The sequence below is a fragment of the Pelobates fuscus genome, chromosome 10, assembly GCF_036172605.1.
Source record: "Pelobates fuscus isolate aPelFus1 chromosome 10, aPelFus1.pri, whole genome shotgun sequence".
Lineage (NCBI taxonomy): Eukaryota > Metazoa > Chordata > Amphibia > Anura > Pelobatidae > Pelobates > Pelobates fuscus.
In genome coordinates this window covers 107,136,995-107,154,938 of record NC_086326.1, presented here as the reverse complement: position 1 = coordinate 107,154,938, position 17,944 = coordinate 107,136,995, and the positions used below count along the sequence as shown (strand labels likewise).

Sequence of the window (17,944 nt, the reverse complement as noted above, 5' to 3'; positions counted from 1 at the left end):
TGATTTTGCGCCCCCAGGGCCGGTGCGCCCTCCGCCTTATGGTAGCGCCGGCCCTGGTTATACACCAAGCTCAAAATCTAAAACTTACATTTAAAATAAGACAACTCTGTCTACAATCAAGACATCTGCCATGCACGGAGTGTTGGCCACTGGGATATGACGTCCCGCTGTATCTGTGCGGCCTTCAGCCCTGTGCATGGCAAGAATCAGCTGGCTGCATCTAACTGTAAGCCACCAATCAGCAGCACCCAGTGGAAATTGTGAGCCCTGAGTGTAATAAATTAACACAGGAATAGTGGTAATGAAGAATATTCACCTCTCCAGTTAAAAGGTAGATAATCTCTAGGGTAATATTTAAAATCTTTTGTGTTTTCACATCCCTGTGTTTTTTCATCATTTTTTTCAAAGAGCCTGACATATTCAACGAGGAGGGGCTCTGCTCCATGTGGATGTCTGAACTTGAGGCAAAGTAAACTCTGTAATTAGAAACATATTCAGCATTATAGTTCTTCTAAAATTTAAGTTTATTCCAAAGTACAATTTCCTACAGAGGATCCAGATACAATTATACTGTAAATACCTGGGAATGCTTGCTTGAAATCTTTCCCTATTTCCTTCAAAATAACTTACAATTAATTTATACATATTAAAACTTTTGTTTTTGTATATTTTTATAAAAAAAAAAAAAAAAAGCAGCAATATGTAACGTAACATCCTTGGTAATTCGTGTCACAGATACATTGTAGAAGAACGATTTGTTTGCTAATACTCATTTTATTTATTTGTTGTTGTGAAGCTCAAAGTAAATTCAGAGCATCATATTTCAATCGGGATAGCCAAGTCAGCAGCAGACATCAAGAGTAAGTTTTTGCTTAACAACACAACTTTAGTAAATAAAACACACTTAAAATAGACAGAACTTCCATCAAGTGGAGTAAGATGTTTTGAATTCACGATGAGTTGGTTAAAGTGACAAATAAGAGAATAAAATAATTTTTTAAAAATTTAATTATTTGGGGGCGGAGCCTGACCAGGATCCAAGATGGCCGCATAAGCCGACAGCTCCCGAGACCCAGGCACAATTAAGCCACAAAAAGCGCACTGATAACGAAGCTGACCCCACCAAACGGCCCACTCACCCACCGGGTAACCCACAGCAATGGGCGGCAGCCAGAAAAACAGCGACGCGCAGCCGTCTGTAGCCTCACACTTTCGGGCGCAAGGAGACCCGGCGCCATCTTATGCACGTGGCCAGGAGAATTCAGACTCCGAGCACAGCGAGACCTCAGCCCCAGAGTCAGCACCGCTGACAAAGACAGACCTCCAACGGCTACTTAAAGAAGCAGCAGCAGATATTAAAAATCATATGGCAACAGAATTAGAGAAACAGCTTCAGGGCATGAAGGCAGACATCACAGAACTGGGGGAGCGGACGGGACAAGTGGAGCAAAGGGTAGATGACATCATGGATACAGTAGTTACCCAGGCAGACACCATATCAACTCTGCAATCACGTATAGAAACACTGGAAAATGGACTGGAAGACCTCCGCAACAGATCCAGAAGAAATAACATCAGGATCAGAGGCCTCCCTGAGACAGTCACCGGAGAGATGCTACACTCCACACTGCAAGAGGTATTTCTAACCCTCCTACCCGACAAAACCCCACAAGAGCTGACCATGGACAGAGCCCATAGAGCCCTGAAGCCCCCCAGCCAAGACCACACAGCCCCCAGAGACGTGATAGTGAGGCTTCACTAATACGCCGTTAAGGAAGCGCTCATGGAGGCGACCAGGAAAAGCCCGCCAAAACTAGACACCGCCACGCTGGCATTCTATCAGGACTTATCACCTACCACACTAGCCAAGAGCTGAAACCTCTCACCACGGCACTAACCCAGGCAGGTATAGCCTACAGATGGGGTCACCCCTTCAAACTCCTGGTCCGCAGAGATAACATAACACATTCTCACAGACCCCACCAAACAGCAAGCATTTGCCTCCAAACTGGGCCTACACCTCCCGATAACAAGACAAGAGACCACCAGCACCACCACACAGAGGAGACCTCCACCACTACAACCACTGTGGGGAAAACCGCAACCGCAAAGAAACCGCCACACCGGGACTCACCCACAGGCAACGCCGGGAGCCAGAATGAGAGTGACATGACTTCACCTCACCAATCCCGAACCCAGACAACCCGGGAGAAGACCAGCAAGGCTCCCCGACAAGACGGACTAAATGAAGCGCAAAAGAAGCATAGACTGCGCCCGCATAATATATCCTTTATACACAGAGACAATATTTGAATGTTCTGCCAACGTTTATTTGCATGCTAGTTACCTGTAAGATAGTTAATTAACTCATATACTAGATTAGGGAAAATACACCCACAACTTTGGGGACACGGCAGTGGGGCGGACGGGGGGAAAGGGGGGACTCCAAGTCAGCTACGCTGGCCAAACCAGGTGGGGACGGGAGGGGGGAGGAAGCAAGCGGGGACAAGCAGGTATTAAAGGGACAACCCACACAATACCACCCGCCCCCCAGACAACTAGTCACAAACCACACCACCAGAACAGCTAGGAGGGCAAGGGTGGGAGGGAAACCAAAGGACCAGCACCAGGGAACCAGGACGGATTGGACTGCCCTGACCCCAACACTGATGCCAGACAACCCCACTCCAAGGGACCATCCGGACACCCCCCCCCCCCCCTCAGACGGGTGCCCCATTTTCTTTCAACGCCACAATCTCCCCACCCCTTGACAGAAAACGATACCCCCCCCACCCCTCCAGATCGGACAAACTGCTGGCCAACTTCATAACCCAAACGGGTCTCATCGACATATGGAGAACACAACACCCGACCGACCGCGACTACACGATCTACTCACACCCACACCACACCTATTCCCGCATCGACCTCTTCCTCATCTCACCATCCCTACTCCCCCACGTCACAAACACCACAATAGGCAACATCACCTGGTCAGACCACGCCGACATCACACTACAACTCCGACCACCACAAATCTCAAGACCATGGTCCTGGAGGCTCAACCCCATCCTACTCCATGACCCCCAAATAATCACCCAACTGAAGACTGAGCTCACCCACTACTTCGACACCAACAAAGACTCGGTGCAATCACACACGGTCCTATGGGCAGCCCACAAAACATTGCTCAGAGGATCCCTCATCAGCATAGCCACAGCACAAAAAAAGAAACACATAGCCCACATAACATCCTTACTGGACCAAATCAGACAACTCGAAGCACAACACAAACTAACCCCCACACAAGACCTCACGACGCAACTGCATCACCAGCGCCAGGCCCTTAAACAGGCCATGGCAAAAGATGCAAATACACGACCAAATACAAACCTTTCTAACAAAGGCTCACCTACCAACACTCACGACAGAGGCCCAATCACACCTCTCGACAGAAATCACGGAGGAGGAGGTGATTAGTGTAATAGGCACCACGAAACCCAATAAAAGCCCGGGCCCGGACGGATACTCGGGCATCTACTATAAAACATTCACGGACATCTTGCTACCCTATATGACAAAGCTATACAAGTCGCTCATAACTGGCGACCCGATACCCGAGGACATGCTGGAGGCAAACATATGCTTACTACCCAAACCTGGAAAACCACATACAGAACCATCTCCCTACTGAATGTAGACATCAAAATATTTACAAAAATCCTTGCCAACAGACTACTCCCCCACATCCCAGCAACAATCCACCCCGACCAAGTAGGGTTCGTCCCAGCAAGACAAGCAAGCGACAACACCAGACGGACCTTGGACCTCATATGGGTAGCCAACCACGTATCATCCCTACCCTCCTACTGTCCCTAGACGCCGAGAAGGCATTTGACAGACTACTATGGCCCTTCCTATTCGCCACCTTAGAGAAACTCCAATTTCCCACCCCCTTCACGACAGCCCTCAAAACGATCTACTCCACCCCAAAAGCAAAACTACCCATCCCAAACGCGCAGCCCCCCCACTTCCCTATACGCAACGGAACAAGACAGGGCTGCCCACTATCCCCGATCCTCTTCGCCTTCTAATTGGAACCACTGCTACACCTCATACGCACCACTGCCACAATCACAGGCATCACAGTACGCTCCCAATCCTACAAGGTGGCCGCATACGCCGATGACCTCCTCCTAACACTAACCGAACCCCTCACCTCCCTCCCAACCACTTCCACAACTGGTGAAGGAATACTCAGCGGCCTCAGGATACAAACTAAACTTGGACAAGACAGAAGCACTCACCATAAATATCAACCAAGACACAAAGACGAAACTGCAAGACAAATACACCCTTCGCTACAACACATCCCACATCCCATACCTAGGCATACAACTACCAGCAGCACCACACCGCACATACTCCCTCAACTACACCCCAATGATACAGAAAGCAACAGACGATCTTAAAAGATGGCAAGACCTATCACTATCATGGCTAGGACGCATAGCATCAGTAAAAATGAACCTCCTACCCAGTTTCCTCTACCTATTCCAAACCCTCCCCATCCCAATCCCCACATCAGACACCAAATATGTCCAAAAATTAATAGATAACTTAATCTGGGCAAAAAAAAGACCCAGAATCAAGAGGACCACGATGTACATCCTCAACAGGACAGGAGGACTGGGACTACCCCATTTCCAAAACTACTACTACGCCGCACAACTCAAAATTGGCACACCCCACAGTGGATTAAACGATGGGCAGATCTGGAACATGACCTATTTGGACACGACTTCCCATCCCTCTACATATGGGTACCAAATAAATCATGCCCCCCACCACCACCACTACCCCCATACCTCACTAACTCAATAGACATATGGGACATATGGGACAAAACGACCAGGAAATTCCCCATTATCAACAACCCGACCCCAATGACACCCAATGACACCTATACTACGCAACAGAGCATTCCCCCCAGGGTTAACACCCAGAGACTTTGCGCACTACGAACAAAACGGGACCCCCGTGTGACCCCATACAATGACCTCCCCAACACGCCGGTAACATATAACACCCATGACTTCTTCTGCTACTTACAACTACGAAGCTTCCTAGAACAACACGAAAACACCAAAGCAGCCATCACCACGCTCACATGGTTTGAGAGAGTATGCACATCCAACCCACCCCACAAAAGGTCAAATCACAGAAAACTACACACTCCTTATCACAAACCAACCCACGGGGGCATTGGCCTATGTGGCGGCTTGGGAGAGGGACCTAGGGCCCCCTGACGACCCCACCGACTGGCAAGACATCTGGGAGGCAACAGCCTCCATATCCATATGCGTCAACCATAAGGAGCAGGCATACAAAACACTGCTCCGATGGTACCTAACCCCGGTAAGGCTGTACCACATGGGCAAGGCAGACTCGGACCTTTGCTGGAAAAACTGCGTACAGAGGGGCACATATACACACGTATGGTGGCATTGCCCTAAACTAGCCACACTATGGGCAGAAGTGGCCTCCCTAGTCTCAACACTCCTTCAAACCACCATACCACTAGACCCCTGGACATGGCTCCTATCCAGACCACGAGAGGACCTGACCAGAGCCCAAAACAAAATGACAAACAGGATAGCCCTAGCGACCAGACGGGCAATAGCCGAAGTATGGGGAACACCAAATACCCCCCACACTACAAACAATCATATGCAAAACCAAAGAAGCAGTACACATGGATAGGATCTCAGCCATAATACATGAAACCTCCAAACAATTCCATAAAATATGAGACCCCTGGCTATCGGAACCTCACCTACAATAAGGGCCCACAGACGACCACCACTTCACCAACCTGGCCCACCACACTAAAAGAGCAACCAAATCACCACAACACGGACACTCAACATATGCAGCACAACCCCTACCCGAACCATTGGACAACTAATGGCTCCTCCAAACCGAACCCCGCCATGGTACTCAAACCCTTGTACATAGGTTTTCAATCCCCCCCAATCGATCACCCTCACCCATATGAACCCAGCACTATGCAGCAACTAAACCAAAACTGAGAAACACAACAAACCGCAAACAGATACCGCAGGCACTAATACAAGCTTGAACAGACGAACCATACAGAAATTAGAGAGACCAAAAGCGAGGTCCCTGAACCTCACCCCACCGCACAGCAGACACCAAGCCAATTGAACACACCACGTAAAAACGGCTTCCTCACAAAAGCCCTAGGACAACAAGATAAGTGTGTGAAAAATACTGCTCAACTGTATCAAACTTGTCGTGCCTCCCCTACCCTATTTCTCTTATGTACCCTATTGATTTTACCGTGTTGAAAAACAACAAATAAAGAATGTTTAAAAAAAAAAAATTAATTCTTTATTTTTGCATGCATTGTGAAACATACAAGAGTAGAATGACATCATAGTGTAAATATATGCAAGAGTAATCAACGTAGGTGTAGCATAAAATGTCATAAAAGGACATTGCACTTTTTAGGATAGTGAACCATAATGCGATGTGCCAGAGAGTGAGTGAATGCACAAAAATAAAGGCTGTACATACTAACAGTGAGAGTGATTAGTAAGACCACTGGGTTGAGATAGAAAATTACACAGGGGAGATACAAATAAAACAGAACAGAAGGCAAACAAGTGAGGCACAGCTTTCAGCACTGGAAACAGGAGCGGGTCACAATGGAGCTCTGGATGCCCTAACAGTATATCACATTATGCAACAGATAGGCCAGGATTAAGAATTCTGTTCCTCTTTAGGACCTTCATGCGTCCCCTCCACCCAAATGCAGTGCAGATTCTGCAAGTTACAACGCTTCAAAAAGTGAGGTAGGAGTCGGACATCCAGCTGTTTTTTCCTGTAACGACAGCTCATGGCTTGAAAGGGGGCTTGTGCCCTGTGTACATAGATTCACCTTCTCCAAGTGGCTAAATCTTGTGCCTGCAGGGTCCCCTTGGCTTGGTTGTCCCCGAGTATGTATGGACGGCAGCCTGGTTGGTTTTCCAGGCAGGCCCCAGCCCAGAAGAGTAACTGGAAGCAAGAACAGCTGTGTTGGTTGGTGGAGTGAGTATTCAAGGAGCCTCCATCCCAGTGGGAGGGCGATGAGTCACATCAGCGACTTGGTGCAGGGGGAAGGGGGACGGGGGCTGAGGAAAGGGGACAGGGGCTGAGGAAAGGGGACAGGAGCAGGGGCTGAGCATGCGGACAGGGGCATTAAAAAAAAAAAAAAAAACTCCCTGAGGCTTAGGTGCCAGGTGGCCGTTTTAAACATGATTTAGGGCGGCCTGGAGGCCTCCTTGCCCCCCGTCCCAGCCCACCCCTGCCACCTGGGCCTCATGTGTAGCTGTGGAACTGCCACCGGTGCAGTTGCACCGGGACCTGCGTGCTAATAGGGCACACCGGGTGACCCAAGCATTTAAGGTTACCCGATGAGCCCTATATCTTCCCGTGCTATTACACGAGCAAATACTGCTGGGAGGGAGTGACGGCCGGTCACTTCCTCCCAGCTCACTCCGCACGGGAGGAGAGACAGCCAGGCAGTGAAGAAGGAGAGCCAGCCGACTCCCATCAGCCCCAGTAAATGTCTGAATTCAATACTTTAAATATGATTCTGATGCAAAAAGCACCAATTTTAAAGCAAAACCGAATGAGTTGGTGATTTGGTAGGGATGATTGATTTATGACTGGAATGGCAATTCTTATATTTAAAGGGACACTCCAGGCACCCAGGCCACTTCTGCCCATTGAAGTGGTCTGTGTGCCAACTCCCATCACCCTTACCTTAACCCTGCAAGTGTAATTACCTATCCTAGACAGCCACTAGAGGCACTTCCAGGTCCTTAAAACACGAAAAGTGCTTTAAACGACGCTGGACGTCTTCACGCTATGCATAAGGACCTCCAGCGTCGCCTGGAATCCCCATAGAAAAGCATTGAATAATACTTTCCTACGGGGAAGTCTAATGCGCGCGCGCGTGGCCATTGCCACGCATGATCATCTTCGCTGGATTCAGGTATGTCACTGAAAGGGTTTTAACCCCTTCAGCAACATGGGATGGGGGACGGGAGGGAGGGGGCACTGCAGGATTCTGCAGTGCCAGGAAAACGGGTTTGTTTTCCTGGCACTGGAGAGTCCCTTTAATAAAGATACAATCTGGTTGGACTATGGTCATTTTCACCAAATGTTGCATTAAAAAAAAAAAAAAATCTGTATTTAAACTGCCCATTGGACAAACTTGGCAAAAGGGCTGTTGTGCCTCAATGGCTTAGGGCCGAGGCTGAGATCAAAGGGTCTCCCAGGGCGCCGCATGCACTGTTACACTACACGAGTGCAGTTAGTAAGGGGATTAAAGATCTCACTCACCTGCAGGGCCAACCTAATTTGGCTTTGTACCCCGGTGGGCATCATCGGGCATGACGCGGTGGTCATGCGCATGCTCCCAACCTCCATCAGATTTGGGAACAGCTGATCTGCGTCACTGGATGTAACGTGGGGTAGGAAAATCTAATGGCTATGTTAAAGTGACATAACACCAGCTAGGGAGTTGCCATAGCAACCACATTGCATGCGGTTGTTGCTATGTTTGGAGAGCAGAAAAACTTTAGTAACTAATTCCTTGGCTTACAGTTTATACTGAATAACAGGTAGGAAGAAATGACAGGTAGGAAGGAAAAAAAAAAAAAAAACTTTTTATATAGGTGCTTACTCCCAATTTATATATTTTCTAGCACAATGTATGGATGGAGTTTTATGTTCATTAAAAAAAGCAAAAGTCGTTTTAAATAGTACCAGTGATCCAGATGAGAAAGATTGCTGTAAGGAGAGGGGTATTAAAGGGTAGTTGTGTGGTGTACTAAATGTTCCTGCCTACATTGAGTGGGTAAAAGTGTACTTAAGCGTATTTTATTATTTTTCAATTTTACGCAAAGCAAATAGCATATTTGATTATTACCAGTCCACCAGTACCATGATTAAAATACGCTTTCACCTCGACTCGTTTAATTTTAGGCTGACCCCCCAGGATTAACTAGATAAGCATCACAACGCAGAAGTGCGGCTCAGCATTATGGGACTAGCAGTTTACAACAGAGGACAAGCTAAAGATGGTCTCACTATATCCCCACTGTGAGCTGCACTGGGCACTGACACTGTTTTATGTAATCTGGGATATAGCCAGTTACTGGAAATAAATCCTACCCCAGGCCAGCCCCTATAATGATTGTAGAGAGTATTTACCGTGCTCCAGGGATAACAATACCCAGCACACAGTGAGTGGCCCCCTGCACTGCATGGCAGATTACAATTTGCCACTCGCCATGGTGTTAGCGAGTAGACGCCTATTAGCTAATCACATCATGGTAGTGTCCAGATTTGGGAGATGGTATGCTAACAGAGAGCCTCAAAATTTATCTATTTTATTGTTTTTAGTTTATTTGCACGGCGAACCATAATAGCAATGCAAAAAAAAAAAAATATATAATAATAATAATAATAATAATAATAATAATATGCTAAATACAACTGAACGAAATGGCAAATAACAAAATACGCTAAAAACCTTTACCCATGGTGGGCTCATTTCAGCCCTCAGAACAGGAAGACTCATTATTTCTACTTAAGGTAGAAAAGCTGATCATGTAACATTCATGTAGTCTGCCTTTCAAGTCCAGTTTACCAGTTAAAGGAGAGTATCATTTTTTGAGCATATTTAATGCTTATTATAGCAAATCTGAAAATGGAGGCAACTCCCATCCATAGTCTCTTTTTAAAAAAAATTAAATACCGGTAAATACATTTTCACTTAACTTGTCAATTCGACTGTATAGGTTTTTTTCATGCGTTTCTTTACTAAACTCTAAATTGTAGCAAACTAAAATCCAAATAGGACAATTTAGGCAAGAATATATCTAACTCTGCTACAATCACAGATTGGTTGGTTATTTTAGCTTATTTTTTGCATTTGGATTTCAGTCAGAGCTTATTGAATAACCCCCACATAATGTGAATTGTCAAGAATTAAAATTTGTATTTAAAAAGCAAAAAATAATAATAATCTCCAAGTCAGCTAGCTTGGCTATTTTAGCTCAAAATGAACTTTGAATTCCTGACAATTTAAACCTCAGAGCAGGATTACTAATTAAATAGTGAGTTACCATGAACCATTGTACAGCGCTACGGAATTTGCTGGCGCTATATAAACAATAAAATAATAATAATAATATTAACTAATCAGGAGACTGCAAATATTGAGACCTAATACGGTTTTAGTGAATACAGAATTGCAGGCATGTAACAGACCACTAACAAAATGTAACAAACTGAAATCCAGATAGGACAATTTAGGCAAGAATAGATCTGGAAAAAGTCTACAACTTTGCTATTGGTTATTTTAGCATTTGGATTTCAGTCAGAGCTTAGTGATCAAACACAATGTAAGAGATTACTAAGTAATGTTCTATTATTATACTACCATGTGTAATGAGGTACCTTCCATTACATGGCATAGACTTACCAAATCGATATATGTGACTTGAGGTAGGTAGATGATAGTCCACGAGCTGACAGCAACTATTTTCACTATCTGCACCAGGCAGCACCAGACCTGTGCTCCTGAAAATAGAAATGGAGAAGCATTTAGTGCGGGGTAGGTGCACTGACATCACGTCTTCGATCACTTACAAATAATTCTAAATGTCTCCCTACTCGAATCCCATTTATTGCTATCCTGATAAACTCCAACAGACTACTATTAGTGCGTTACCCCTAAAATTACCACCACATACGAACCTAGAATTACACCTCTTTTTTTTTTTTTTTATCAATTAAGTCACTTGCCAAGCTGCCGTGCGATTCTTGCACATGCGCGACCTCCACTTTTGATCTCACACGCATGGGCAAAAAGTTTTCCAGAAAAAAACTACGTTTCCCGTGATCCCATGCTCTGACCGGTGTTCTGCGGTCGTGGAACGTCGAATGGAGGACTTCGGGAGGTAAGATTCTAATTGTTATCATCGTGAACTGTGTGCGATCTTAGAATTAAGCTGGTCTTCATTATTGAAATGCTTTTGGATTTTCTTTTTTTTATTGTCAAATATTAACAAAACATAAATAGAATTCCTTGAGATTATCCCAATTTGTACCAAAAAAAGAGGACTCTCCTTTCCAAATATCCAAGCAGACATCCTGTTGTGAATCCACTTCCCATCAGGAATTCAAAATAAGGACAAGGTCTCTGTTTGCCCAAGTTACACGTTTAAGCAATGGTTATTCATTTGATTGCGTTATGGTTTTTATTTTCCAGGTATAAATCATAGCTACAGTGGTGTATTCACTTAACAATTCAGTCTAGAAAAAATAAATGTAAAAAAATGCCAAGCTGTGTAGAAGATAATAAATGCAGTTAGCTGTTTAGTGTGTTGACAATTTATCTACAAATCGCATTTCATTTTGGACTGAGACTATGGGTAATACAGTTGTGTATGTGGCTATTATTGCAAGTCCATTGGGATGGAGTCTTTTATTGTTTAAAGGGACACTATAGTCACCAGAACAACTACAGCTTAATGTATTAGTTCTGGTGAGTAGAATCATTACCTTCAGGCTTTTTGCTGTAAACACTGTCTTTTCAGAGAAAATGCAGTGTTTACATTACAGCCTAGTGATGTAAACACTGGACACTCATTGGTGCTCTCTGGGGCTGTGCTGCCTAGTGTGCAGAACTGCCATTCCGTGTCTCCACCCTCTGCATGCAGACACTGAACTTTCCTCATAGAGATGCATTGATTCAATGCATCTCTATGAGTAGATGCTGATTGTCCAGGGCTGTGTTTGATTTGTTTTGGCTCTGCCCCTGATCTGCCTCATTGACAGTCTCAGCCAATCCTATGGCGAATCATTGTGATTGGCTTAGACCACCACTTCTGATGATGTCAGCAGACAGAGGCAGTTCACAGGCAGACCGGGGCAGAGGTAGCAGCTGCAGACTTGGATACAACTAAGATTTTAGAATATTTAGGGTGGCTAGATGGTGGTTTTAACACTATAGGGTCAGGAATATATGTTTGTGTTCCTGACCCTATACTGCTCCTTTAATTGTGAGGTGTTCCTGTCCAATTTAGGAGTGGGAAAATCTATACCCATCTAATGCTGCCATGGATATATCTGGGATAAATATATATATACATATATATATATATATATATATATATATGTATATATATATGTATGTGTTCCCCAACTTAGTTCTCAAGGCACATCAACAGTCCAGGATTACGGTTTTACTAACAAATTCTAGACTGTTGGCATGCAGGTAAGGTGGGCACTTCTGTAATCTAAATTAGACATTTGCATCTGTGGTAGAGCCATGCAGCTCCACAAGCTAAAAGGGAGATCAAAAGATCTTCTTGACTGGCCATACACTACAGGTGAGGGGGATTGTGGTCTGTGGTCCTTTATGTGAGTGCAGTTTAGCTCAGCTGTCCCTTGTGGTGTTTCTATGAGATACAGCACCTCTGTCTGGTTGACCATTCAGCGTTCTGTATCCTTCAAAAATACTCCACAGCAAGGATTTACTTATGTGTAGAAAATGAAGTGATAACACACCAGCACCCCACAAACAATATCTCAAGCTGGCATCTCTCACATATTGCTGAGCCATATAAAGTTGTCTCAGTCTTTCAGGACTCCTGTTATAGTTGGTTTCTTTTTTTAGGATCTCACTGGTACATTTAAAAGACTCCTCTCCGTTGTGTATGAAGCAAACATGTAACAGGAATGCAAAAAAGTACTATATTTATTTGGCCAAAATATTAAGTAAAAATACAGTGCAAGATAAATACAACACTTTTTTTGGATTCCTGTTATATGTTTGCTCTGTATACAATTGAGAGAAGTCTTTTAACCCCTTAAGGACACGTGACATGTCATGATTCCCTTTTATTCCAGAAGTTTGGTCCTTAAGGGTAGCAGTGGAACCCTAACTGTAGTGGTGTTTTTATATTGTGTTGTATTATCATTCAACAGCTTGTAGAACCACCTTTAGCTGCAATAACTGGAAATAATCATATTCTGTATGACGTTATCAGCCTCTCACATCTTTGTGGAGACATTTTGGCCCACTCTTCTTTATAACATTGCTTCAGTTCATTGAAGTTTGCTGGCATTTGTTTATGCACAGCTCTCTTAGGCCTGCCACGGCATTTCAATTGGGTGGAGGTCTGAAGTTTAACAGGGACATTGAAACACCTTGATTCTTTTCTTTTTCAGACATTCTGTTGTAGATATGTTGATGTGCTTGGGATTATTATCCTGTTTCATGGCCCAATTTTGTCCAAGCTTGAGCGGTCGGACAGATGGCCTCACATTTGACTTTTGAATACTTTGGTATACAGAGGTGTACATGGTCGACTCAATAAATGGAAGGTGGCTGCAAAACAAGCCCAAATCATTACCCCTCAACCAAGCTTGAGAGTTGGTTTGAGGTGTTTGTGCTGATATTCTGTGCCAAACGTGGCACTGTGCATTATGACCAAACATGCCCACTTTGGTCTTGTTGGTCCAATGGACATTGTTCCAGAAGTATTGCGGTTTGTTTAGATGCAACTTTGCAAACCTAAGCCATGTTGCCATGTTCTTCAAGTTTGATGTGCAGCAACAATTGCTTCTCTACGATCATTGCTGATGTCTTTCCTCCTTGGCGTTGTGTACACACACACACGCTCACACACACACGCTCACACACACACACACACGCTCCAGATCAGCAAACCGATAAAACTTCGGCTTTCATAGAGGTAGTAACACTTCTTGATGATCAATTAATCAAGGGTAGTTGATTAGCAGCACCTGTCTGCTACTTAGCCTCTTAATTCCTACAAATGACTTCTCCATTTAGGTATTATTTTTCTTAAATAAATTATGACAAGGTGTAATGTGTCATGTGTTCTTGTTTATCTAAGGTTATATTTACCCAATTGTAAGACCTACTAAGGAACAGATGATTATTATTTCCTGATATGTAAAACCATTGAATTCAAAGAGAGTGTACTTCAGTTTTCCAATGACTATGTGGGGGTAATTGTGAATGTTTTATGTAGTTTCCTAATGTGATCATTAGTTGTATGTGGTGGCCTAGACACAAGGGAGCCACCATTATGTGGCCTAAAGCAGGGTTCGACAAATCCCAGACGCCAGGTCGCCATGGCAACTAGGATTTTTGTCTTGGCATCTGGGATTTGCTGGCCCACTCAGCCCCCGAGGTTGCGGGCGACAGGCTCGTAAAGAGCATGGGCGTGCGTGTGGGTGGTCGGTTGGTCTGCCGGCCAGCTCAGTAAGCATAGGCGGAAGGGCGGCCTTGCGAGTGAGAGTGTGTAACGAGAATATACCCCTACACGCAGGATCCAGCTAAACAGAAGGCAGAACAGAGGAGAGATACGTCTACCGGACCTTAGAATGGCCGGACTCGACGTATATAGGAGAAGTACAGAGTCAGGAACAATCCGGGGTCAAGGGCACAAAGAGACAGCGTAAACGAGGACAAGCCGGGGTCTGGTACACAGGAAACAGCAAGCCGGCAAACAGAACAGACAAGGATAAAGCGAAAACGAAGTCAGAATACAAAGCCACGGTCAAGTACGGAGGAACACAACTGAACACAAGAAGCGCTAAAGGGAACTGTAGCAGAAACCACGATAGGGCAAGGAACTAAGGGAAAAGGGTAAGTATAAATAGGTTCAAAACTAATGTGATTGGCTCCTGTCACTTCCACACCCCCAAAAGGTAAGTGTATGGGGTGTGTGGGATGACAGGGGCCAATGGGAGCCTTTTGGCAATTTAGGCTCCCACTGTCTCTTTAAGAGCGCGCCCGAGACTCGCGGCGCGCTCTTAGATTCAGGCGGGACATGTGACCGCATCTCGCGGTCACTGCCCGCCTTCCTGCCTGAAGCGTCGGATGAGCCGCGTGCGGCTCGTGCAGCCGCAGGACCGCGCGCGGCTTGAAGAGAGGACCGCGGCCGGCCCCTGGGAAAGGTGTGTAACGCTACAGTACCCCCCCCTGAGGACACGCCCTCCGGGCGGGCAGGACTAGGTCGGGCAGGAAAACATGAATGGAAAGAACGCACAAGGCGGGGAGCATGCATAGCATCAGCAGAAATCCAACTGCGCTCCTCAGGCCCATAACCCTTCCAATGTACCAAGTACTGAAGCCGACCCCTAAGGAAACGAGAGTCAAGAACAGCAGACACTTCGAATTCCTCATGACCCTCCACAGAGACAGGAGGAGGAGGAGGAGCATGCCGGGTATAGCGGTTGCGCACGTAAGGCTTCAACAACGAGGTGTGAAAAACATTAGGTATGCGCAGATTCTTAGGCAGACCCAAGGCATAAGAAACGGGATTAACCTTATGTATAATACGATAAGGACCAATGAAGCGGGGAGCCAATTTCATAGAAGGCACCCGGAGACTAATATTCCGCGTGGAAAGCAAAACTCTGTCCCCCATAACATAGGAAGGAGCCGCTCTGCGATGCTTGTCAGCCTGAGCCTTCTGGCGAGCAGCAGAGTCAACCAAAGAACGCTGAACCTGCTCCCAAGTATTACGCAAACCAGCCAAATGCTCATCCAGAACGGGCATGCCCTGTGAGGAGAATGCAGCCGGGAGAACAACGGGATGCTGGCCATAGACGACGTAAAAAGGGCTTTTGCCGGAAGAATCATGAGTGGCGTTATTCCGAGCAAATTCAGCCCAAGGAAGCAGGTCAGACCAATTGTCCTGATGGTGAGACACAAAACAACTGAGGTACTGCTCCAGAGACTGGTTGGCACGTTCAGCAGCTCCATTAGACTGGGGATGGTAAGCGGAAGAAAACGAGAGAGAAATACCCATTTCTGTACAAAAGGCCTTCCAGAACCTGGAAATAAATTGGCTACCCCTATCGGACACAATAGATAAGGGAATGCCATGTAACCGAAATACTTCTCTAGCGAAGATAAGGGCCAGTTCCTTGGATGTGGGCAACTTGCGAAGAGACACAAAGTGAGCCATTTTGGAAAACCGGTCAACTATCATCAGGATGACTGTGTTACCATTCGAAGGGGGTAATTCAACAATAAAATCCATAGATAGGTTGGACCAAGGTCTCTCGGGAATGGGTAACGAATGCAACAGCCCACAAGGAACTCTACGAGAGGATTTCATACAGGCACAAGTAGTACAAGCACTTATATAGTCAGTGACATCATTTCGTAAGGAATCCCACCAAAAATACAGAGAATCAGCTCACACTGTTTTGGAAATACCAGGATGTCCAGCAGTCTTAGTATCGTGATATAGTGACAGAATATCCCGTCTCTCGGGAACGTCAACGAACAATTTATCATTAGGCCTCTCGCTAGGTGCCATGCTTTGTTTCGCTTGTATGGCCTGCAATAGGGACGAGGAAATAGATAATACAGTAGTTGCTATTATCCTGTCTGGGGGAATGACAGGAGTAACATCAATCTCCTGTTTGTCAATAGTTTCAAACTGTCTGGACAGAGCGTCCGCTTTAGTGTTCCGATCACCTGGCCTATAGGTGATTATATAATTGAAATGGGACAAGAACAGTGACCACCTAGCCTGCCTGGAAGACAATCTTTTAGCTTCGCTAAGGTAGGACAGGTTCTTATGATCCGTAAATATGAGGATGGGATCCTTAGTGCCCTCTAACAAATGTCTCCATTCTTTGAGTGCTAAAATGATAGCAAGGAGTTCGCGATTACCCACATCATAATTCTTCTCTGCTTTGGACATTTGTTTAGAAAAGAAGCCACAAGGATGCAATGGCTTTTCAGGAGACTCTCTTTGAGATAAAACAGCACCTACCCCGATATCTGAAGCATCAACTTCAAGTATATAGGGCAATGAGGGGACAGGATGCTGTAAAATAGGTGCAGAGGCGAACGTAGTCTTAAGGAAGTCAAAAGCTTGAAGTGCCTCGGTAGACCAGACACGAGTATTGCCATCCTTTTTTGTCATACGAGTAATAGGTGCTACAATAGACGAAAAACCTTTGATAAAACATCTATAATAATTAGAGAAACCCAGAAAACGCTGGATGGCTTTTAGACCTTGCGGCAGAGGCCATTCTATGACAGCAGCGAGCTTCCGGGGATCCATACGAAAACCCTTAGCGGAAATCAAATACCCCAAAAACTGGACTTCGGATTGGTCGAATAGACATTTTTCTAATTTACAATAAAGACCATTAGCAAGAAGGGTCTTCAGAACGGTCGTAACATGTCTGTGATGAGTGTGTAAGTCTGTAGAATATATTAAAATGTCGTCTAAGTACACAATAAAGAATGAGTGAATAAAGTCTCTCAAGACATCATTAATAAACTCTTGGAATACTGCTGGGGCATTGCAAAGCCCAAATGGCATGACGGTATACTCATAATGACCTGACCTAGTGTTAAAGGCTGTCTTCCATTCGTGGTCCTTTTTTATACGTATCAAATTGTATGCTCCTCTAAGATCTAATTTGGTGAATACCGTAGTATGTTTGAGCCTGTCAAACAATTCTGTTATTAATGGTATAGGGTAAGCATTTTTGATGGTGATTTTATTAAGACCTTTATAATCAATGCAAGGTCTTAAATCACCTTCTTTCTTTGATACAAAGAAGAACCCCGCTCCAGCCGGAGAAGAGGATCTCCTAATAAATCCCTTATCTAATGATTCTTTAATATATTCCTCCATGACACGGTTTTCTCGAACCGATAAGGGGTACACCCTGCCCTTTGGAGGTATAGTGCCAGGTAACAAGTCAATAGCACAATCGTAGGGTCTGTGAGGCGGTAATTTGTCAGCCTCTCTTTTATCAAAGACAGTCTTTAAAGATAAATACTGAGAGGGTA

The 17,944-nt window shown here is 45.1% G+C and overlaps 3 protein-coding genes across 5 annotated transcripts in view; 1 reads left to right on the top strand and 2 right to left on the bottom strand.

Annotated features, from left to right (window-relative positions):
• Positions 1-17,944, bottom strand: part of CLP1 (cleavage factor polyribonucleotide kinase subunit 1) — a 386,408-nt gene that overhangs the window by 267,374 nt on the left and 101,090 nt on the right. The window lies entirely within an intron of this gene.
• The window catches only part of LOC134574781 (oocyte zinc finger protein XlCOF7.1-like), a 51,552-nt gene that overhangs the window by 30,154 nt on the left and 3,454 nt on the right, over positions 1-17,944 (bottom strand). Inside the window, exon 2 of the mRNA XM_063433861.1 lies at positions 10,562-10,659. Within this exon, the coding sequence (XP_063289931.1) occupies positions 10,562-10,659 (98 nt within the window). The remainder of the gene's footprint in view (positions 1-10,561; positions 10,660-17,944) is intronic.
• Positions 10,989-17,944, top strand: part of LOC134575477 (oocyte zinc finger protein XlCOF6.1-like) — a 37,587-nt gene continuing 30,631 nt past the window's right edge. For all 3 annotated transcript variants that reach the window (XM_063434784.1, XM_063434783.1, XM_063434782.1), the window contains exon 1: positions 10,989-11,039. The gene's annotated coding sequence lies outside the window, so the exon portion shown is untranslated. The remainder of the gene's footprint in view (positions 11,040-17,944) is intronic.